Genomic DNA, 20,380 nt, shown 5'->3' with positions numbered 1-20,380 from the left:
ATTTGGAATCTGCGTAAAATTCTGCGTACACTGATGTATAACAACTTGAGTTTACTCAAAAAAATAAGCGAGATATCGATATGAGAAGTTTGGCATAGTTTTAAAGTCATGACTTTTCGCGAAAAACTCCTACTTTCGACTTTTGAAAAATCAAAGAACGGTTTCTTAGCTAAAAAATTGCGAAAAAAACGATTTCAAAAACGGTTTTTTGAAGTTTGTCTTAATTCCGGGGATATCGAGCAAAATCGTTTTTGAACCTCCAAAATTTTGGCCCTCTGGTGACAACCCGAAATTTCAAACGCCTCTAATTCAGTTATTTGCTGACTGACTAAGAAAAACAAGGGTAGTTTTAGATTCAGCGCGAAATTCTGCGTAAAATAAGCACCAATCGTTTGAAATTAATCCGGCAATAAGCGAGACATCGATTGAAAAAAACGAAAGAAAAGATTTTTTATGAAAGCCACCTAGCGGAATAACGCCGAAGTTGTTAGTTCACTCGGTCTCTCACCAGAGGACTAAACTTTTGATTCGAAACTTAACTAACCATTTCAGTCGAGACTTTTACCACGTTTGGAATTCAAGATTTTTTTCTCACTTTTGTTGGGGTTTTTCACAAATGTTTGCTCATTTTTAATAAGAGGGCAAGAATAGCTTCGACGAGAAACGACTCCCCAAGACTCCACAAACTTTACATTTATAAATAACAGTGACGGGCCAACCTAACTGGTTTTGAAAGCTAATTTTTACAAAAATTTACATTAAAATTGCTAGTCCAATCAGGCCAGGACTCGGAGATATTTGTTAATTTTATTTGTTTTAGTACACCGCGTTCACTTTTATTTGGCTTAACAACTTGCAAGTCATGAAACTAACACATCGTTGGAAAGGTGATTAAATAAGCTTCCCAACGAACTACAGAAGTCGCCGGAAAAGCCAAATTTCGCCAAAATATTTAAGAAAAACCAATACATTTTTAATCACCTAATTATCAACGTATCAATAGTTCTGATGACCTCCTATTAGTAGTTCAATAAATTAGTTTTAAACCCGTTACAATGAGAAAAAAGTGTTCCAGTTTATTTCGGTCGTGACTGTAACACCCGTTTCCAAATTTTGAATATATTTATACAAAAAAAAATCATCAAATGGCATTTTTAATCTGTTTAACTCCATTCAATTGGAGTCTCCAGGAACACGTGAAGTAAATTTATTGAACCAAACTGTGAACTGCTGTTAACAAAACGTGTCTTGTTAATTAAATGATAGGAAAGAACATTTACTTATTTCACCTGTGATTATGCGGTCTGTCAACATTTAAAGGTAAGTTGTGTAATTTAACAATGACTAATAGAAAATAAAGTTGACAATGCCAATTATAAAAATGAATACACGTCCGATATAAATATAATCTACAATTAAAGCAACCGCACTTTTCTAACAACTAAATCTAACAATTAATTAAATTTAATTCAGATCAAAAGTAGTCGGTATTTAAAAAACGAGAGCCAATCTTGAAATAACGGCTTGCAGTTTTTTAATTAGACCGCCCGGTATGTCCAGAACCTCGACCAAAATTCCTCGCCGCCAGTTAAAGTCGAACTTTACTTCCATTACTTGCACTTCACCCATAAATTTTCTTTATATGTCCCCATAAAAAACAAAACATCTAAATGATTATAACGCAAATTGCCCGATTTATTGTATTACTCAAATGGGGGTTTTACACCTTCAGAAATTCAAGGCTAGCCCGATAACTTCACCATTTTCCTGCTGAAAGCTGCAGTTGCGACGTTGGAGTTGGTGAAACGTGCTGAAGTGACAAAAGCTGGATATTCATAACGAGGCAAGTTACCGATTTTATGTCAATTGTAAACAAAGTGTGTGCGGAATCTTTCGTTCTGTGGTGACAATGAACTAATTTTCTATTTCGGAAAATTCCTTTGTGCTTTTCTTTGTTGCGAAACCGACAAAATTGGCGTTTTACCTTGGTCTAAGAGTAAGATTTCGTTTCTAGGCCACATTTGCTAACCTTTCTAACAAGGAAGCGCCGAAAAATTCGCATAATTAATTTCATTCGACCCTGCGACTTCGCACAAGGCTGAGAGGAACATGTAGAGTCGATAAATCGCTGATTTTTCTGTTCTAAGAAATGCGACTTGAATTTTTCTCTTTTCCGTGAACATCGCAAATTCATAAAATGACGTTTTGTCAACTTTGAACCTCTTTAAACATGGTTTTTGTGCGAGAACGTGAATATTTTAACGACTTCCAAAAGAACCGCATCGAATTGTCTTTCCACGGCATTTTTCTCTCAACGCACAACGGTTGTAATTAGCAAGAAAATGAATGCATGAGTGAGCAATTATCCTCACCTGCAGCTTTGTAAAATCAACAATTACATGATCTAATAAAACAGTTTTGACATTGAAATCGACGAATTCTTTTTTATGAGCGAGTAAAACTTTCATGCAAAATTTTTATTATGCAATCATACTAATCAAGGTTTTCCACTTTCTTGGAAATCGAGCGATCGATTTTTTTGTTTTGGGAAAAAACATGTAATTTTTTATGTTAATTTCGTAATTTAAATTAATCTAATTGATGATATTCCGACGTGGAGTTTAACCATTGAAATTTGAACGTGAAGAAGTGCGTCTAGACAAGATCAAGGACGATAAGTTGATGACCTACAAATCGTACCTACAAGTAGGCATGTGATTTTCTAACTCGAAAAATCAACAATTGAAATAAACGGATTTTTGTTATCATTGTGCGTTTCCAAATTACCCAAAACAGGTTTAAAAATTTGCATATTTATCGTCTCCCACCGTGAAAAATATCAGTTCGTACAATTTAGCAACAAAGTTAAACAATAGTGCGTCTATTTGGCAAGTTGCAGAGTTTATATTAATTACGATTATAATTAAATTGCACATTTCATTGTTTATCCTTGGAATTAAACTTGAAAGTGTCGATCAAAGTTCGAGTAGGAAGCGGGTAATTATAGGAGGGCGTAATTGATTTACAGGCAGGTAAACATAGAAATAGTTTAATCCTTATCTTATTTCACCATTATTCAGTACGATAATCAAAATTTTAATGTTTAATTGGCTAGGAAAACACCCATTTGAAAATTACTCATATTTTCCAAGTTTACATTAATTTATTAATTATTATCAATTTATTTGGTAGGAAGTTGTTTTAAATTATTTATTCTGTTTTTATGTCAATGTTTATTTTTAAATAGCAATTTGATAGTCAAATGTTACAAAGTTGTTTTTGTTTTTCGGCCGATTTTTTAACACATAATTGGAGTAAAAATTAAAATTTCTAAAATTCGTCTCTGTCGCTCTATAATTTTGAAAGTTGGTGGAGTTATTAAGCTAGCTAAACCCTAAAAACTGTCTAAATTTCGTTGTGATTGCATTAGAACTACCGAAGATACAAGCGTTAAAATACAAAATTCGGCCACTTTTAGCCCTCATAAAAATAAAAATCTCTAGAATTTGTCTCTTCAGCTCTATAATTTTATAACTTGGCACAGTTAACAAGCAAACCAACAACCACAAGATCCTTAAATTTCAATGAGATCGCATTAGAACTACGAAAATTACAAATTTAATTAAAAAATCGGTCACTTTTTGTTGGTCATAAAAATTATTTGCTCTATAATTTTATGACTTAGTGGAGTTATTAAGCGAGCCAAAAACTAGAAACTGTCTAAATTTCCATTGCGATTGCATTAGAACCACCAAAGCTACAAGCTTTAATACAAAATTCGGCCAAATTTAGCTCGTCATAAAAATAGAAAATCTCTAGAATTCGTCTCTTCAGCTCTATAATTTTATAACTTAGCTCAGTTGAAAAGCAAACCAACAACCACAAGCTCCATAAATTTCGTTGAAATCGCATTAGAAACTACGAAAATTACAAATTTAATAAAAAAATCGGTCACTTTTCTTTGGTCATAAAAATTAATTTCTCTAAAATTTGTATCGTTGCTCTATAATTTTATGACTCGGTAGAGTTGACAAAGAAGCTAAAACCGACAATTTCCCCGAATTTCAATACGATCTCAATAGAACTACCAAAGTGACAAACACGAATAACTTTTCTCACAATTTCGAATCGGCGTAAAAATAAAAATTTCTAAAATTCGTCTCTGATGCTCTAAAATTTTATAACTTAGTGGGGTTATTAAGCGAGCCAAAAACTAGAAACTGTCTAAATTTCCGTTGCGATTGCATTAGAACTACCAAAGCTACAAGCTTTAATACAAAATTCGGCCAAATTTAGCTCGTCATAAAAATAGAAAATCTCTACAATTCGTCTCTTCAGCTCTATAATTTTATAACTTAGCTCAGTTGAAAAGCAAACCAACAACCACAAGCTCCATAAATTTCGTTGAAATCGCATTAGAAACTACGAAAATTACAAATTTAATTAAAAAATCGGTCACTTTTTGTTGGTCATAAAAATTATTTTCTCTAAAATTTGTATCGTTTGCTCTATACTTTTATGACTCGGTAGAGTTGACAAAGAAGCTAAACCCGACTATTTCCCCGAATTTCAATACGACCACAATAGAACTACCAAAGTAACAAGCAGAAATAACTTTTTTCACAATTTCGGATTGGCGCAAAAACAAAAATTTCTAAAATTCGTCGTTGACGCTCTATAATTTTATAACTTGGTGGAGTTATTAAGCGAGCCTAAAGCTAGAAACTGTCTAAATTTCGTTGCGATCTCATTAGAACTACCGAAGCTACAAGCTTTAATGCGAAATTCGGACACTTTTAGTACTATTTCATGTCAAAATGTCAAAATTGACAAATGTCAGATTCTGGGTGATAGCATTGCCAATCTTGTCATCTTGAAATTTCCAAACATCCTCGTCAAGATTCCAACTTTAAATAAAAAATTACTGTCAAAGTGGACATTTGCAACCTAAACCTACTGGAATCTTGATGAAATAACTTTGGAAATTTTTAGACGACAAGATTGGCATCATTTTTACATTTTTATTGTCAAATTTACTTTTGGTACTTCGCGCAAAGCGACACAACGTAGTTTATAGTTCAGTTATTGTCAGCAGCAACTTATAAAAATTCGTTGATTAATGGGTGTCATTAATCAACGATTTTCGACCAATTAATGACCCTTAAGACCCAAGACTTCTAGTTGCCAACCAACCAAATCCTTGAAAACCGATCAATCATAAGTTTTATTGATCTAATATTTAGGTAAATTGACCCAATAAAAACGAACAAATTACCAAAAACCGAGCTATAGCCATAGCAATGACCGGTGAAATTAATTATTAATCTCACTCACCATTATTTCCAGAAAAGGTATAAATTCCTCGATTATCTCCCAGCTTCGATCATTTCCACCTTGACTGATGTAGGTGAAGACAAACAACTAATCACCTTTTTTTCTCCTTCAGTGATGTCACGATGGCATCAATCTCAGCAGCTGTCTTCGTGCAAAACGCCTGCAAATCCTACGGCAAAAAAGAAGTGTTAAAAAACCTGTGCATGCACGTCCCCAAAGGCAGCATGTAAGTACCCCCAGCGCCCCCCATCCAAATTTAACATATTTCCCCCAGCTACGGTCTCCTCGGATCGAGCGGTTGCGGCAAAACAACCCTCCTAAGTTGCATAGTGGGGCGCCGCCCCTTAAACTCCGGCGACATATGGGTCCTCGGGGGCCAACCGGGGACGGTAGAAAGCGGAGTCCCCGGCCCCAAAGTGGGGTACATGCCGCAAGAAATCGCTTTAGTCGGCGAGTTTACTGTCAAAGACGCCATTTATTACTTCGGGAGGATTTTCAACATGTCCGATAAAGCTCTGGAGGAGCGCTTCAACGAGTTGTCGAGCTTGCTAGATCTGCCTCCGGCCGACAGGTTTGTCCGGAACTGCAGCGGCGGGCAACAACGGAGGGTGTCTTTCGCCGCCTCCATGGTGCACATGCCGGAGCTGCTCATACTGGATGAGCCCACCGTCGGCGTGGACCCCATTTTGCGAGAAAGGTACGAAAAAAAAACAAAAAAAAATTGATACAATGCCAACGTGACGAAAATTTCCAGGATTTGGGACTATTTGGTCGAAATAACGACTAAAACAAGTATGGCTGTGATTATTACCACTCATTACATCGAGGAGGCTCGGCAGGCGAACGTGGTGAGTCCCCAAAAAAACAATCAATAAAAGTCGGATTTCTTACGTAAATAAATCTAGGTTTACTACATAATTGTTTTTATAATAGAAAAAATCGCAACCTGAGAATGGCAGTGAGAGTAGCCTTGAATGCGAAAGAGTATGAATTGATTAAACTAGAAATATTTGCAGACTTGCATGTCATGGCGAACATTCTCTTTAGCGATGATCATTGATCAGATGCTAAACATTTTTTATAGGAAATGCACTCATAATAAAGTGGTCAGTGACTCACATATTTGACGCAAAAAACTCTCTAGAGAGATAAAGTAACCAATGCAGACATGATTGTTACTTCGTATGTTCTTTTAATGCTGGAATTGCAACCAACAGCGGTGTTGGATAAAACTTTGTATTATATTCGAATACGTCATTTTATTTATTTGTAAAGTTTACGATGTTTTTCGTCAATAAAATATGTCAAAATATCATCAAAGCTGCAGCTGTCAAACTGACAATTAAAGGCAGGCTGTGGAACCATAAAGGCAATTGAGGATGTTTTTTTTACTTTTTATCGCACGATAAACAGTTGGCGTAGAAATTTGGTCAACAATAGCTTGTTTAAGGCGAATACGTACCGAAAAAACAAGCGAAAATGTATTTTTTGTGACACTTTACTTTATCCGGGTAGGCTACATAATTCCAAAGGCAACTGAGGATTTTTTTACTTTTATTGTACCATAAACAGTAGGCGTAGAAATTTGGTCATTAAGAGCTTGTTTAAAAATCGAATACCTACCTAAAGAAACAAACGAAAAATGTACTTTTTGTGACATTTTTTGTTATTGACAAAGAACATAGCTGTCGCACTTGAATACAATACAATATTTTATCCAAAGCCAATAAAACTGCCATGAAAGTGTTAAAAGAATTGACCGAAGTGACAACAATAACAAATTTACTCGCATTTAAAAAGTCATGTGACATAACTTTACATAATCCGGGCAGGCTATGGAATTCCAAAGACAACTGAGGATGTTTTTTCTTTAATTTAATCGCACGATAAACAGTTGGCGGAGAAATTTAGTCATGAAGAGCTTGTTTAAAAATCGAATACATACGTAAAAAAACAAACGAAAAATGTACTTTTTGTTATTGTCAAAGAACATGTCTGTCGCACTCGAATACAATACAATATTTTATCCAGAGCCTCTACAACTGTCATGAAGGTGTTAAAAGAATTGAACGAAGTGGCAACAATAACAAATTTACTCGCATTTAGAAAATCATGTGACATAACTTTACTTTATCCTCCCTCGGAAGTAACAGGACACTTTAACTGCCTCAAACAAGAGAGTATAAAAACTACATTATGAGCACAATTGGGATTTTTAGATCGGCCTGATGCGCAACGGCCGCCTCATCGCCGAAGAGTCCCCCGCGACCCTCCTCCGCATGTTCCACACCGAAGTCCTCGAAGAAGTCTTTTTCATCCTCAGCCAAAGACAAAACGAAGGTCGCCTCAATGACGCCCTCCCGAATTCAACATCCCCAATCCAAAACTCCAACACTGACATAAGTCTAGCGTCGTTCGACACCACCAGAGGCTCCACTGACGTAACTATCACCCCTAAAACCCCACCGAAGTAACTTCAATCTTTCAGATCCTGACTCCACCACCCCCTAAGAAAAAACCGAAGAAGATGGGAGGGTACGGACTTAACGGCAAGCGAATGACGGCGCTGCTTGACAAGAACTGGAAGCAGTTCTATAGAAACGTCAGCGGAATGGTGTTCATTTTGTTGTTTCCTGTAGTGCAAAACGTGGCGTTTCTCTTGGCGGTGGGTCCGGACCCGAAGAACATCAACCTCGCGGTGGTGAACCAGGAGAGCATGACGACTCTCTGTCACGGCTTCCTTCCGACGAACACGGCGATTCCGTACGACTACTCCAGTTGTCACTTCAGGAACATGAGCTGTCGGTTTCTGGCCTACGTGGAGGACCCAATGATCCACAAAATCTACTACGAATCCTTACCGGACGCCTTGGACGCCATCAAACATGGGGAAGTCGTCGGGGCCATGTTCCTAGCCGACAACTTTACCGAGTCTTTAGAGGATCGAGTGGAGCTGGGGAGGAGCGTCGACAAGGAGGTGTTGTCCTTCAGCGAGATCAAAGTCTGGCTGGATATGTCAAGTACGCATTAAAGCCTCTCTTTCTTTGACTGTCATTGCGATTTTAGATCGGCAGGTCGGAGCGACCATCAAGTACAAACTCCTGTCACTATTCCTGGATTTCCAACGGGATCTTATGACGGACTGTAAGTTCGACCCGAAAATGGCGGACTTTATGAAGATAACGATGTTCTATGGAGACGACGACGACACCTTCACCGACTATATGACTCCAGGGCTCGTCATCACGTTAGTTACCTCAATAATAAGACGAAATTTTCAGATTTTTTTCCAGGATGATGTTCTTCCTGATGTGTCTGATGACGTCACAGATCATAGTAACCGATCGGTCTGAAGGACTCTGGGACAGATCCATTATAGCGGGAGTGTCATCCACAGAGATCTGTTTAACCCACTTGGTCATACAGACTGGGATTGTCGCAGTTTACACCATTACAACTTTAGTTATTACTTTTGGCATTTTCCAATTGAGATACGCCGGGAGTATGTGGACTCTGGCGCTGTTGACATTCCTGCAGGGACTTGACGGAGTTGGCTTTGGTAAGGAATGAAAGTGGGGACTGTACCTACAGGAGTTTTTTAGGGTTCTGGATATCTATAGTGTCGTACAACGTCACCATGGCGAATATTATAACCACTGGAAGTTTTTACATCATGATTCTGTTGTGCGGTAAGTTGGTGTTACATACTATACTTTTTCTACGATCCGAACTGACCGTAACCGAAGTGCCTTTTTAGTCACCGGGGTAAAGAAAAACAATGAAAATAATTACTTGGAGCTCTTTCCAACTCAAAACTTTATTTCTTGACCCCTTGTAACCAAAAAAAAAATGTTGTTATTTCCCCGTTTTTTAGGTTGTTTGTGGCCTATAGAAGGAATGCCTATATTCCTGCAGTACATCTCCAGATGCCTCCCGTTTACCATCGTCATGGACTCTTTCCGCAATGTGATGAAAAAAGGGTGGTCATTGACGAATTTCCAGGTTTGGAACGGTTTAAGCATCGAAGTCGTTTGGATAATAATATTTGCAATAATTAATGTAGTTTTAATCCAATCAAAAAGATTATGAAACTGTTTAATAAATATTCTCTTACCATTTGTATATTTTTTTAATGTTTCAAATACAGTACAACCTCGATTATCGATTATGATTTTAGTTATGGTTTGAAACCTGAAAATCAAAACTTTTAACACAAAACTGTAACTGAAACGTCGTTGACGTAAACGTTAACGTGTACGACAGTAATTCCAGAGCCACCCTTGATGCTAGAAACATTTATAAACACCTTGTGGTTGTTCTTCGATTTGTGCGTTTTTTGTAATGCAAGGATAATCCGCACCCAGATAATCGAGGTTCTACTGTACTTATTCAAAATTTTAATGACACTTCGTGCTACCAACCAGACAAGCTGAAGGTCACTAGACGTCGCCAGAGGGGGATTGAGTTTTTTTTATTCAACCGTACTTTATTTCGAGAAGCCTAAAATAAAACTAACTCTGAGAGTAAATCAACTTAACAAAACCTAGACGTAAAGAATATGAATACTATAAAAAAAAAAAGAAAAAAAAAGACAATATCACATTTACATAACATACACTTTTTCGACTTTCTTAAACGGAAATATCTCCTTCGTTTTAGGGCAGATAATCTGCCCGTTGTTGTCCTTCGCCATCTGTTCGAGAGCCTGCAAACATTCCTTTAACAAAAGAACCCGACTTTGGCGATCCTCACTTGTTCTCCATAAATGTACCCATTGGGTAGCATCATCGGTAAATTATTTTCGTTTAATGGTAATCCGCTAATATGGCAATAAAGACGTGACTGTGAGCAATGGGCGAATGGTAGAACGTCGGCTAATTGGTTGAGACATGGTTGACAGACCGGACACGATGGATTTCGGTTCTCGCTATTATCGGAGTAACACTGAGTGCGGAAAGTTAAGAAAAACAGTACTACCAACAACAAAACAGAAATTCCAAAGACTGTATTAAAGGATATGGTGTCTTCAGTGCCGAGAGGCCAGCCTGGAGAGCCACGGTAAAAACGGATTGAGACGCAAGTTGGAAGAGGCGGTAGTTCTCCTGGCGGAACTCTTCGATGAGGATGTCCCACCGGCCTTCGTCGAAGAGGGCCTTGTAAGGACTAATCTCTATAAAAGACACTTTTTCAGTCCATGGTACGAATTAACAGACTTGGAGGAAAAAATGTGAATATCGTCCAAGTGAATTTTCATTCTAGGCAGGGCATGCATTTGAACGTACGTCGTCTTTTTGATCGAAAACTATCAAATTCCCCAAATATTAGGTTTTTATACGTCAAACCTGCTGCGATGGTGTTAGTGACGACATGACTTTTTCCCACAGCCAACTGCCAACTGGAAATTTACCTGTGTTTACTGGGAAAGCCAGCAAAGCCATGACTTTCTGTATCGCGGTGAGATGCTCCTCCTCGAAGCTGGGGAAATATTTCCTGGCATGTTTGATGGCGTCCATTCTTCTATCCGCTCGGATGAGCTCGACAAACTCTTGGATCCTCAGATTGAACTCCATGTTCGATTTTAATTTCCTTAACTTGGACTTATTGTCATGGCACCAAATGAGGCATTTCGCAGTCTCGTGGCTCGAAAGGGACTTTTCAACTTCGCGAGAAGTCAAAAAGATTTCTATATTGGTCAAATCCTTAATATCGCTCTTTTCCGCAAGAGTAATCGCGGCGTTGTAATACCCGTTCCTTAGAAAATACTCCACCATCATCCTATCCAGCCGTTTCCGTTTCCACTGGTTGACAGCCCCCTGAGAAATGGTCCCTGTAGAAGTGAGAGTCTCTCGTTCCTTGAGGTGCTCCAGCCGCCTCTTGCAGACGTTCGAAGCGGCCAGTTCTTCGGAAATACTCTCCTCGGCTTTGCGCTTAAGCACTTGAAGTTTCTCCACCATCCCTCCGAGCAGTGACGTAATATCCGCCGCTTTTACATCCCCGGAAGAGATGCTGTCTTCTATTTCTCTAGCCGCTTGCTGCACATGCGAGGCCTCGCGATCCAGAGTCTTCTGCGCCGTCCGAAATTTCTTATTGAGAATTTCGTACGGCACCTGCGATCAACAATGACGGGGATTATTCGACGCCCTACGAATCTAAAATGTCGCGTTATCGCCACAATCGCGCAAATTTCGGGGAGAAATGCGAAATGTCTGGCGAAAACCGTCAACAGTCATGCGGGAATTTCTAGGAATTTTACCTTCAACGTGGGATGCTCCAGAGATTTCAGGTCTGCCATTTTGGAGTGGAAATAAAAACATAAATAAAATGTCAAAGTGACTGAAGTGGCCTCGAGAACAGCTGATGTGGAGTGGTGAGAAAAAAAAATCCCCAAGTGGAGGGGATTCCACGCCACTTGTGCATCCAAAAACAACAACACGCGCGCGCCGTTTTCAAACGCACCAATAGAACGCCGCCGGTGACAACACAACTCTAGTGGAATTTGAAATCGTTATCTCATCATCAACAAGTCGCAATTCTAATCACTGCTTGTAAACAAACACGATAATTTGAATTGTATACCCAAAAAAACGTTGGATTTTAAATGTGACTGACACCCATCACAACGTGGTGACAGGTGTTAACCTCAACGGCCACCTGTCAGTTTTAACCCTTTTTTTCACTTGTAGGAGAAAGTAAGCCCCCTGACAACCACCGCCGTGTCTTAATCCTTGTCTTTTAGATGCACCTTATACTTGTAGTTTTGATGACACTTTACGTGACGGCCGCCCAATGGGTGGATCCCCACAGCATGGACACTCGCCGCAAAGCCAAACTGCCTCATGTCGCGCCCCCTGACAACCCCCACTGTGTCATTGCGACCGCGAAAGAATGTGTCTCAGACATGCACTTGCGGCGGATCGTCCGTTTGATTCTAAACAACGCATATTTGGACAAAGACGTGGGCGAGGGTTACATTAACATCAAACTGGGCCCCCTCGAGCACCAACTTCTAATCAATTTCTCGCAAAGTACCGAAAAAGAAGACGACGTTTTCAACGAAGTCAGCACGATTTTCGAAAAGGCTTTCCAGAAGACAGTCGGGGAGCGCTACCAAGACCTGGCTTTGACGATTCAAGAGAGAATGTATTACGTTTTATTTAATCAGATGTCGGGGGCGCTGGTTGGGGCTTGCACGGTTTTGTTTGTGGCCTACAGGCTGATTAGGGCGCAGTTCACCTGGAGGTCCATCTTGAAGTACTTCTTGTTTCTGGCTTACATCTTTGATTTTGTGATCACCTATTTTCATCTAGTTAGAGTAAGTGGGGCTGTCTTGAACGAACTTTAAGGTAATTCTGGACTTTTTAAGGAAGAGGAAGTGGAGAACTTGGTCAACATCAAGAAACTGGGGACGGCGCCCCCGGAGTGCGACCCCCAGAAAATGTCTTGGTGGGGCTTCATAAAAACGCAAATTGGTGAGTTTATTATCGTTTTTTCTTCAAAAGACAGTCGTAATCTGGAAACATAATAAAATTACTCGTCACACTGCCGAGTTTCGCGATGACGTGCTCCCCATTCTGCCCCTCTGATATAGTGGCGAGTTCTTCTTTAGATTCGTAGGTGTCTTCAGGGCTCAATTCGTAAACAAAGTGTCCAATTTGGAACTCCATTTTGCCGCTTTTTCGTAGGACGAGTTTCCCAATCTGCCCCTCCAACATGTCTTTCAAGGGGTAATCAAACAGTTTTTTGACGTTGGGATCGTCACTGAGCCCCTTCCCCGCAAAAGAATCCGGTAATTTCACCAGAGCCAACGCTGGGTGTTCTTCATTGTGCTCACTACTAAAAGGTTCCGGTAAAAGAAAACGAAAGTCCTCTTCCTCTTTCTTCACATTTACTTCCTTCTTCACTTTGTCAGAGAGAGTCAAAGGCTCAAATGACATCTTCTCATCTTCATCACTATCATTATCACAGTTCATTAGGTTCTCCAAAACCCCATCTTCAATCTTTTTATTAACGGCCCAAGGATTTTTAACGGGTGGCGCGACGTGGCTTACACTCTTCTCTCTCCATGGAGTAGCCCGTTCCAAGTGAGCCCCGGGTTTCTTGGTTTCTCCAGCTCCTTGAGAGAAAACTCCCGATGATTGAATGTAGCGACTTTCATTCTTGTCAATACGATTCGTTTTCTCCTTACGTTTCTGGTCAATCTTCTTCAGGATTTCCTTCGGTTTGTCTTTATTGCGGACAACATTGAGGTTAGGTGCGTACTGTTTTTTCGTGCGCGGGAGCCCCATACTCAGGTCACGAGGGATCTTCAGCGACTGGAGGCGCCCCGATCGTTTGTCGTCCATTGAGACACGCTCTGAAGACCATAAAACGGGGCCAAACTTCCACTTGTTTTGATGCGATTGACGTTGACATTTGGGTGTTGCCAACACGAAATATCCCCAGAAATAAATATACATTGGCGCGAAATTCAAACGCAAGTTTTGTTTCTAGACGACAGCCATTGCAAGGCGTACTACCTCGCCACGTACCCCAACTCGGTCTTCGTCATCGCCCCCTCGCGTGTCTTCACCCGCCAGTTCAGAACCCTCATCGTGGAGCCCTGTGGAGACGTAGGCGAAGCCTTTGGAAAGTTCGGTCGAGGGATGTTTAGTAAGTGGCCCCCATCTCTCCTCCTCCTCTAATTTGATATTTCAGCGTCGTTACCATGGGGGCTCAACGTGGTGATCTTCCCGGTGATGCTAGTCACAGTTTGTGCTCTTGTCTTCATTCTGTTCCTTTTCATCACCAAGCCGCACTTCAAAGTTAGTTTGTTCCATTTGTTTTCTATAGAGCTGGGAAAAACAGAAGTGCCGGTGGTAATACAGAGTCCTAGCAGACGACAGGTCACTTGGAAACCGTCAAAGAAGAGAAAAAGAATTGAAAGTGGAAGAGAGGTAGGAGGTGTTCAATCTGAGAGAGCTTATATTGAAGACGTTTCATCCAGTAGTAAGAAGCGGCGACCGAAGAAAGTGGAGAGCGAGAAGAGTGAAGAGGAGAGCGCCGAATCTGATTCGTCCGAAGGTCACGAGTGAGTTATTTTTGTGCCTAATTGTAAAAAAAATGTGTAATTTTGTATTTCGAATAAAAGGAATAAAATCTAAAATTTATTTACATGTTTAATTGATAAATGGTGAAAGCGCCAAATTTCTGAAAAAAGGTGGGGGCGTCTAATTTTGAAAAATGGTGGAAACGCTTAATTTTGAAAAATGGTGAATGCGCCGAATTTAAGAAAAATGGTGAAAGCGCCAAATTTTTGAAAAATGGTGGAGGCGTCAAATTTTTGAAAATGATGGATGCGTCGAATATTTGAAAAATGGTGAAGGTGCCAAATTAGCCTAATTTTTGAAAAATGGTAAAAGCGTCAAATTTCTGAAAAATGGTTAATGCGCCTAATTTTGAAAAACGGTGTAAACGCCTAATTTTGAAAAATGGTTAATGCGCCAAATTTCTGAAAAATGGTGAATGCGCCATTTTTTTTAGACTGGTGGGTGCGCCAAATTTTTGAAAAATGGTGAAGATGCCAAATTCGTCTAATTTTTGAAAAATGGTAAAAGCGCCAAATTTCTGAAAAATGGTGGAGGCACCTAATTTTGAAAAATGGTGGAAACGGCTAATTTTGAAAAATGGTGAATGCGCCAAATTTTGAAAAATAGTGAATGCGACAAATTTTAAAAAAATGGTGGAAACGCCTAATTTTAAAAAATGGTGAATGCGCCCAATTTAAGAAAAATGGTGAAAGCGCCAAATTTTTGAAAAATAGTGAAAGCGCCAAATTTTTGAAAAATGGTGAAAGCGCCAAATTTTTGAAAAATGGTAAAAACGCCAAATTTTGAAAAATGGTAAATGCGCCAAATTTCTGAAAAATGGTGAATGCGCCTATTTTTTTTGAACTGGTGGATGCGCCAAATTTTTGAAAAATGGTTAAAGTGCCAAATTAGCCTAATTTTTGAAAAATGGTGAATGCGCCATTTTTTTTTAAATGGTGAATGCGCCAAATATTTGAAAAATGATGAAAGTGCCAAATTTGTCTAATTTTTGAAAAATGGTGAATGCGCCAATTTTTTTTAAACTGGTGGATGCACCAAATTTTTGAAAAATGGTGAAGGTGCTAAATTCGCCCAATTTTAGAAAAATGGTAAAAGCGCCAAATTTCTGAAAAATGGTGGAGACGCCTAATTTTAAAAAATGGTGGAAACGCCTAATTTTGAAAAATTGTAAATGCGCCAAATTTCTGAAAAATGGTGAATGCGCCATTTTTTTTAAACTGGTGGGTGCGCCAAATTTTTGAAAAATGGTGAAGATGCCAAATTAGCCTAATTTCTGAAAAATGGTAAGAGCGCCAAATTTCTGAAAAATGGTGGAGGCGCCTAATTTTGAAAAACGGTGAAAACGCCTAATTTTGAAAAATGGTAAATGCGCCAAATTTCTAAAAAAAATGATGGAGGCGCCTAATTTTAAAAAATGGTGAATGCGCCAAATTTAAAAAAATGGCGAAAGCGCCAATTTTTTTGAAAAACGGTGAAAACTCAATTTTTTGAAAATAGTGGAAACGCCAATTTTTTTTAAAAATAGTAAAGGCGTCAAATTTTTGAAAATGGTGGATGCGTCAAATATTTAAAAAATGGTAAACGCGCCAAACTTTTGAAAAGTGGTGGAAGCGCCTAATTTTGGAAAATGGTGAATGCGCCAAATTTAAAAAGATGGTGAATGCGCCAACTTTAAAAAATGGTGGAGGGGCTAAGTTTTTGAAAAATGGTGGAAGCGCTAAAATTTTGAAAAATGGTGGAAGCGCCAATCAGCGAACGAAAAATCTGACAAGCTGACAAGTGCAAACTATTCGAGGTTAGTTTTCTCCCTCGAATGCAGCGCTATGCGGGTAGCGCTCTCACTACGCTCTTCCTGCCGCGAGATGTCACCGCGTCGGCCAATCAATACAATTTTTAGTTTAAGAATGACGTCATAATTTTAGTCAAATTTATTGCAAAAATAACGAAAACACAAGTTCATTTCCCGTAACTCATCTCTCGAAAGTGGTTCGCGTCACGCATTCAACGAAATGGAACAAGAGGCAGTGAAAATCACCCGCCGAGAGATCACCATATAACCTCTTTCTTTCAAGTATTTCCAAGTCTCGAAAAATGCCTGAACAAAGCAATGATTATCGTGTTGTGGTCTTCGGCGCCGGAGGTGTCGGTAAGAGCTCGCTGGTGCTGAGGTTCGTCAAAGGCACCTTCAGAGAAAGCTACATTCCCACCATCGAAGACACCTACAGACAAGTGAGTGTCGTTTCTGTTGCCCCGTTTTATTTTATTTTCATTTCAATTTTTTTCAGTTTTTGTTGCTTGATGTAATTGCTTGTTATTTTTTTGGTAAGTTTTTGACCTCTTCATTTTGAGTTTGTTGGAGTTGTTGCAGCGTTTGATTGGTTTTAGGTAATAAGTTGCAACAAAAACATATGTACTCTTCAAATCACGGATACCACCGGATCACATCAATTTCCAGCAATGCAAAGGCTCTCAATAAGCAAAGGACACGCTTTCATCCTGGTTTATTCCGTTTGCAGCAGGCAAAGCCTCGAGGAACTGCGCCCCATTATGGAGGTCATACGGGAGCTAAAAGGGCCGGATCTCAGCCAAATCCCCATTATGTTAGTGGGGAATAAATGCGACGAAAGCGCGGAACTGAGAGAAGTAAGTCAAGGAAAAACACGCGATTTTTCTCGCCTCCCACGCGTTCGACAATGCTGGAAGTAATCAGCGCGGTATTATCAGAACAACGTCAAAGCGGATTTATAAGTAATTAACACAGATCGGAAACGATGCGGACGAAAAAATGCGTCAATGAAAAATTCACGCGAGGCGGCGTGGACGTCACGAGGGGCCTACGCGGAGCTGATGCGATTTACAAGCTCTCCAATATCTAAAATTTTAAACGGGTATAACTAGGGTAGTTTTTGTTGTACGACGATTGTCAACATGTTTTTGGAATCTGCGAAAAATTCTGCGTACACTGATGTATGATAACTCAAGTTTACTCAAAAATAATAAGCAAGATATCGATATCGGAATTATGGTATAGTTTTAGTCATGAATTTTTGCGAAAAATTGCAACTTTCCAATTTTGTAAAATCTAAAAACTATTTCTTATGTAAAAAATCGCGAGAAAAACAATGGCGCAAACCGCATCTCAATATCTGAAACAGTTTCCGAGATATCGAGCACGAATTGTTTTAAACCTTCAAAAATTTGGCCCTCTGGCGACAACCCAAAATTTCAAACGGCCATAACTCGGTTATTTGTTGACGAAAATTAAAAAATTTTGGATTCAGCGTGAAATTCTGCGTAAAATGAGACCCAAATTTGTTGAGTTTGCTTAATAAATAAACGAGGAATTGGCCAAAACTGTTTTGAAAACATCATTTTAGGATGATTTTCAATCAATGTTTTCAAAATGAAAATGACGTTTAATAGCATTGAATTACACATCAGTCGAAAGAGGAGCTCGAAATCTATCTACTGGCCAAATTTAAGATCTATCGGACAAATAGTTTGCTAGTTATGGCCAAAAATTAAAAAAATGAAAAATTTTCATCGTTTGAGTCGGAATTTTTTTTCGCGAAAAATCGACTATCGAATTTTGGGCTTTTAAGCACTTTTTCTAACGTAAAATGAGCCGAGAAAAACGATGGCGCAAACCGCATCTCAATATCTCAAATAGTTTCCGAGATATTTAACTTTTAAAATTACGAAAAATGAGAAAAAATGAAAATCAACTATTCGAAACTTTGATCGGCCATACCTCAGTTATTTGTTGCCGGATCTGAATTTAAATCCCAGATTTGGAATCTGCGGACAATTCTGCGTACACTGATGTATAATAAGTCAAGTTTACTCCAACAAATAAGCGAGATATCGACTGAAAAATGTAATATTTTCTTCAAAGACCGTCTCTGATTGAAGAAACATTCTTTTGTTTCTTTTAACTAGTCTGATGTACATACCAGTGTGCTCTGGAAAACGAAAGAATTGAACCCACTAGTTACTTACAACTGTTTTTGCAGGTGAGCACGTCGGAGGGCCAAGCGCAGTCGGCCGAATGGGGCGTAAGTTTCATGGAGACGTCCGCGAAGACCAACCACAACGTGAAGCAGCTCTTTCAGGAGTTGTTGAACCTGGAAAAAGGTCGCAACGTGAGCCTGCAAATCGGAGGTAAAGCCAACAGCCGCGTCGCCAAAGACAAATGCGAACTGATGTAAGATGAGGGGCCGTCGTGAATAGTTTTACATGTTGTAAATATCACGAAAACGTCTTGTTAACCTGACCAAGCTTTAAAGACCGGGCAAGTGGTCCGTTGCTGTTGACTGTTAACCGAACAAGTGCCCATCTCTGTGGACAATATTAGCTACTCTACGTGTTTTTGTCCTGTAAATAAGCGCACTCTTTCACTTGCTCGGTCCCTAATTTGTTAAGAGCCGACTGCTGGCACTTGGTTTGATCGTTTGATGTTTGCGACAAGGAGCAGCACCGTTCTACCGTCTTTTGTTAATAAAAAAACAACGCAGTCGGGTCCAGCCATCATTGTTAAATACGAAAAAAGCTAGAATTTGTGCAAACATTACACATCACATGTCACAATAGCATATCATAAGTCGTAGTTTAACGGTAGGTTGCTATTTCATTATAAGCATAGTCGGTGCACCCATCAAAGCATTTCATCAGACTTTTTTGTGATCCCCAGTTATGTGATAGTTTCATTTAGAGCGGACCAGTTAGTTGTTCGACACGCGTTTGAACTGCTTTGATGGCACTTTTAAACATTTTTAGACTGGGTGCTAAAGCTACAAGAAAATTGTTCGTGTTATTAATATTTGTTATTCACGCTTTATAGTGTTCACTATATGAACTGCAATTGTGATCGATTTATAAACGTATTTATGCAACGAATATATAAAGAACTAAAAATAGCGTAGCAGAAATGTACTCAAAATACTTTTGACTTTGCTCGGTAGAAGCCATTTTACTACATTTATCGCGTAAAATTGGAAAAATCGCTTTTATTAGCAGCGCCACAACGAAAACCACTTTTGTTATGAAAGGTGACTTTCGTTTCGCCAAGTAAATTGTTATTAATATAGTGAACTTGAAAAACATTTGTATACTTGTAGATAATTTCTCGTTTTACTCAACAAAATTCTTTCTTCAGCTCAAACTTGAGTTTTTGCGTTCAGTGTACCAATACAACAAAGACTGACGTCACTTGGTAGAATAAATGCTAGAAATTCCTATGGAATATACAGTACGATAGTTTTTAGTCGCTCCTCGGATCATCCGGTCCTAACATTGATTCCATCAAGGTCAGTCTGGGAAAGACGAGGTGGGCCATGATGCTCGAAGAAATCTGCACAGTTCGGCGGAAGAGAATTTCATTTATAACTACGTTATTGGAATTTTTTACCCAGTTGTCTTGCTTTTAGAGTTGTGTGACATAAATGGTAAACCAAGAAAAATTCAACCTACGATGATTTGAAATTTGTTTTATTTTTTGTTTTCATTAGCAATTTTCTTCGAATAAAATTCTCTTTCGGCGCACCGTGTGTGGCAACTTTTCGAGTTCATTTTAGACAAAGCAGAGTTGCAAAACATCGATAAGATTTATCTGTTTGTTTAGACAGTGGATCCCAAGAATCCAGGCGCTGTTGCCCCATTTCCACGCTCTGGCATTTAGATTTTTACAACATAGATATTTCTATCGTTTGTCTTTCAATGTACTTCTCTCTACATGTTAGTCCCTTTCAATAATTTCCTTGTTAATAAAGTGTTGATTGTTTTTATCAAAATCGAACCTAAACTTTACATTGATTTTGTGATGTTGAATTTGTTTGTAAACACAGTTTTATTAACAATAAATCCATTACGAAACCGTTCGTTTCTCTGCGTCAAACGAAGAACGAGTCTAGACAAAATATGTGAAAAATGACCAAAATGACCTCCGGACTTTGACTGTTGAT

General features: G+C 39.0%; 5 protein-coding genes across 8 annotated transcripts; 3 read left to right on the top strand and 2 right to left on the bottom strand.

The window, feature by feature from the left end:
• Positions 1-1,671: 1,671 nt before the first annotated feature.
• Positions 1,672-9,454, top strand: LOC148169161 (ABC transporter G family member 20-like). 3 transcript variants are annotated; one of them, XM_088044685.1, is made up of 10 exons: positions 1,672-1,843; positions 5,347-5,560; positions 5,609-6,031; positions 6,089-6,182; positions 7,554-7,775; positions 7,823-8,354; positions 8,401-8,581; positions 8,628-8,893; positions 8,937-9,023; positions 9,209-9,454. In XM_088044685.1, the coding sequence occupies exons 2-10, from the start codon at positions 5,457-5,459 to the stop codon at positions 9,421-9,423; spliced, it is 2,124 nt and encodes a 707-aa protein (XP_087900811.1). In that variant the 5' UTR covers positions 1,672-1,843; positions 5,347-5,456; the 3' UTR covers positions 9,424-9,454. The 3 variants fall into 3 exon arrangements, with proteins under 3 accessions (XP_087900811.1, XP_087900809.1, XP_087900812.1); XM_088044683.1 differs by having other exon boundaries at positions 1,673-1,843; positions 5,447-5,560; XM_088044686.1 differs by lacking the exon at positions 1,672-1,843 and adding an exon at positions 1,874-1,996 and having other exon boundaries at positions 5,447-5,560.
• A 383-nt stretch (positions 9,455-9,837) lies between these two features.
• Positions 9,838-11,712, bottom strand: Kaz (E3 ubiquitin-protein transferase Katazuke). The gene is made up of 5 exons (XM_088044713.1): positions 11,588-11,712; positions 10,742-11,441; positions 10,355-10,504; positions 10,087-10,283; positions 9,838-10,039 (listed from the first exon to the last, which is right to left on the bottom strand). Exons 1-5 carry the CDS (start codon positions 11,624-11,626, stop codon positions 9,938-9,940), a joined length of 1,188 nt encoding a protein of 395 aa, XP_087900839.1. The 5' UTR covers positions 11,627-11,712; the 3' UTR covers positions 9,838-9,937.
• Positions 11,713-11,788: 76 nt separating this feature from the next.
• On the top strand, positions 11,789-14,480 carry LOC148169158 (uncharacterized). Of its 2 annotated transcripts, XM_088044708.1 has the most exons (6): positions 11,789-12,023; positions 12,071-12,646; positions 12,698-12,803; positions 13,825-13,983; positions 14,029-14,267; positions 14,318-14,480. In XM_088044708.1, exons 2-6 carry the CDS (start codon positions 12,071-12,073, stop codon positions 14,318-14,320), a joined length of 1,083 nt encoding a protein of 360 aa, XP_087900834.1. In that variant the 5' UTR covers positions 11,789-12,023; the 3' UTR covers positions 14,321-14,480. The 2 variants fall into 2 exon arrangements, with proteins under 2 accessions (XP_087900834.1, XP_087900833.1); XM_088044707.1 differs by having other exon boundaries at positions 14,029-14,480.
• Polr3D (RNA polymerase III subunit C53) lies at positions 12,805-13,797 on the bottom strand. Its single transcript, XM_088044719.1, has one exon. The coding sequence runs from the start codon at positions 13,788-13,790 to the stop codon at positions 12,813-12,815; it is 978 nt and encodes a 325-aa protein (XP_087900845.1). The 5' UTR covers positions 13,791-13,797; the 3' UTR covers positions 12,805-12,812.
• A 1,777-nt stretch (positions 14,481-16,257) lies between the features above and the next one.
• LOC148169157 (GTP-binding protein Di-Ras2) lies at positions 16,258-20,291 on the top strand. The gene is made up of 3 exons (XM_088044724.1): positions 16,258-16,649; positions 16,806-17,063; positions 18,434-20,291. The coding sequence occupies exons 1-3, from the start codon at positions 16,512-16,514 to the stop codon at positions 18,626-18,628; spliced, it is 591 nt and encodes a 196-aa protein (XP_087900850.1). The 5' UTR covers positions 16,258-16,511; the 3' UTR covers positions 18,629-20,291.
• Positions 20,292-20,380: the final 89 nt, after the last annotated feature.

The sequence above is a fragment of the Gnatocerus cornutus genome, chromosome 9 (genome assembly GCF_029298725.1).
Source record: "Gnatocerus cornutus isolate USDA-ARS CGAHR chromosome 9, icGnaCorn1.1, whole genome shotgun sequence".
In the NCBI taxonomy this organism is placed as follows: Eukaryota; Metazoa; Arthropoda; class Insecta; order Coleoptera; family Tenebrionidae; genus Gnatocerus; species Gnatocerus cornutus.
This window is presented reverse-complemented; position numbering and strand designations above follow the sequence as displayed.

What these genes read in the sequence shown, in the direction of transcription:
- Polr3D (XM_088044719.1), bottom strand. Translation starts at nt 13,790, where the DNA reads ATGTATATTTATTTCTGGGGATATTTCGTGTTGGCAACACCCAAATGT.
- LOC148169161 (XM_088044685.1), top strand. Translation starts at nt 5,457, where the DNA reads ATGGCATCAATCTCAGCAGCTGTCTTCGTGCAAAACGCCTGCAAATCC. An exon ending in GACCCCATTTTGCGAGAAAG is followed by an intron (nt 6,032 to 6,088) that starts GTACGAAAAAAA and finishes GAAAATTTCCAG; the next exon opens with GATTTGGGACTATTTGGTCG. An exon ending in CCACCAGAGGCTCCACTGAC is followed by an intron (nt 7,776 to 7,822) that starts GTAACTATCACC and finishes TCAATCTTTCAG; the next exon opens with ATCCTGACTCCACCACCCCC.
- Kaz (XM_088044713.1), bottom strand. Translation starts at nt 11,626, where the DNA reads ATGGCAGACCTGAAATCTCTGGAGCATCCCACGTTGAAG. An exon ending in TGGAGCATCCCACGTTGAAG is followed by an intron (nt 11,442 to 11,587) that starts GTAAAATTCCTA and finishes TGTTGATCGCAG; the next exon opens with GTGCCGTACGAAATTCTCAA. An exon ending in GGTACATTTATGGAGAACAA is followed by an intron (nt 10,040 to 10,086) that starts GTGAGGATCGCC and finishes GAATGTTTGCAG; the next exon opens with GCTCTCGAACAGATGGCGAA.
- LOC148169157 (XM_088044724.1), top strand. Translation starts at nt 16,512, where the DNA reads ATGCCTGAACAAAGCAATGATTATCGTGTTGTGGTCTTCGGCGCCGGA. An exon ending in TCGAAGACACCTACAGACAA is followed by an intron (nt 16,650 to 16,805) that starts GTGAGTGTCGTT and finishes GATTGGTTTTAG; the next exon opens with GTAATAAGTTGCAACAAAAA. An exon ending in AAAGCGCGGAACTGAGAGAA is followed by an intron (nt 17,064 to 18,433) that starts GTAAGTCAAGGA and finishes CTGTTTTTGCAG; the next exon opens with GTGAGCACGTCGGAGGGCCA.
- LOC148169158 (XM_088044707.1), top strand. Translation starts at nt 12,071, where the DNA reads ATGCACCTTATACTTGTAGTTTTGATGACACTTTACGTGACGGCCGCC. An exon ending in CTTCATAAAAACGCAAATTG is followed by an intron (nt 12,804 to 13,824) that starts GTGAGTTTATTA and finishes TTTTGTTTCTAG; the next exon opens with ACGACAGCCATTGCAAGGCG. An exon ending in GTTCGGTCGAGGGATGTTTA is followed by an intron (nt 13,984 to 14,028) that starts GTAAGTGGCCCC and finishes TTGATATTTCAG; the next exon opens with CGTCGTTACCATGGGGGCTC.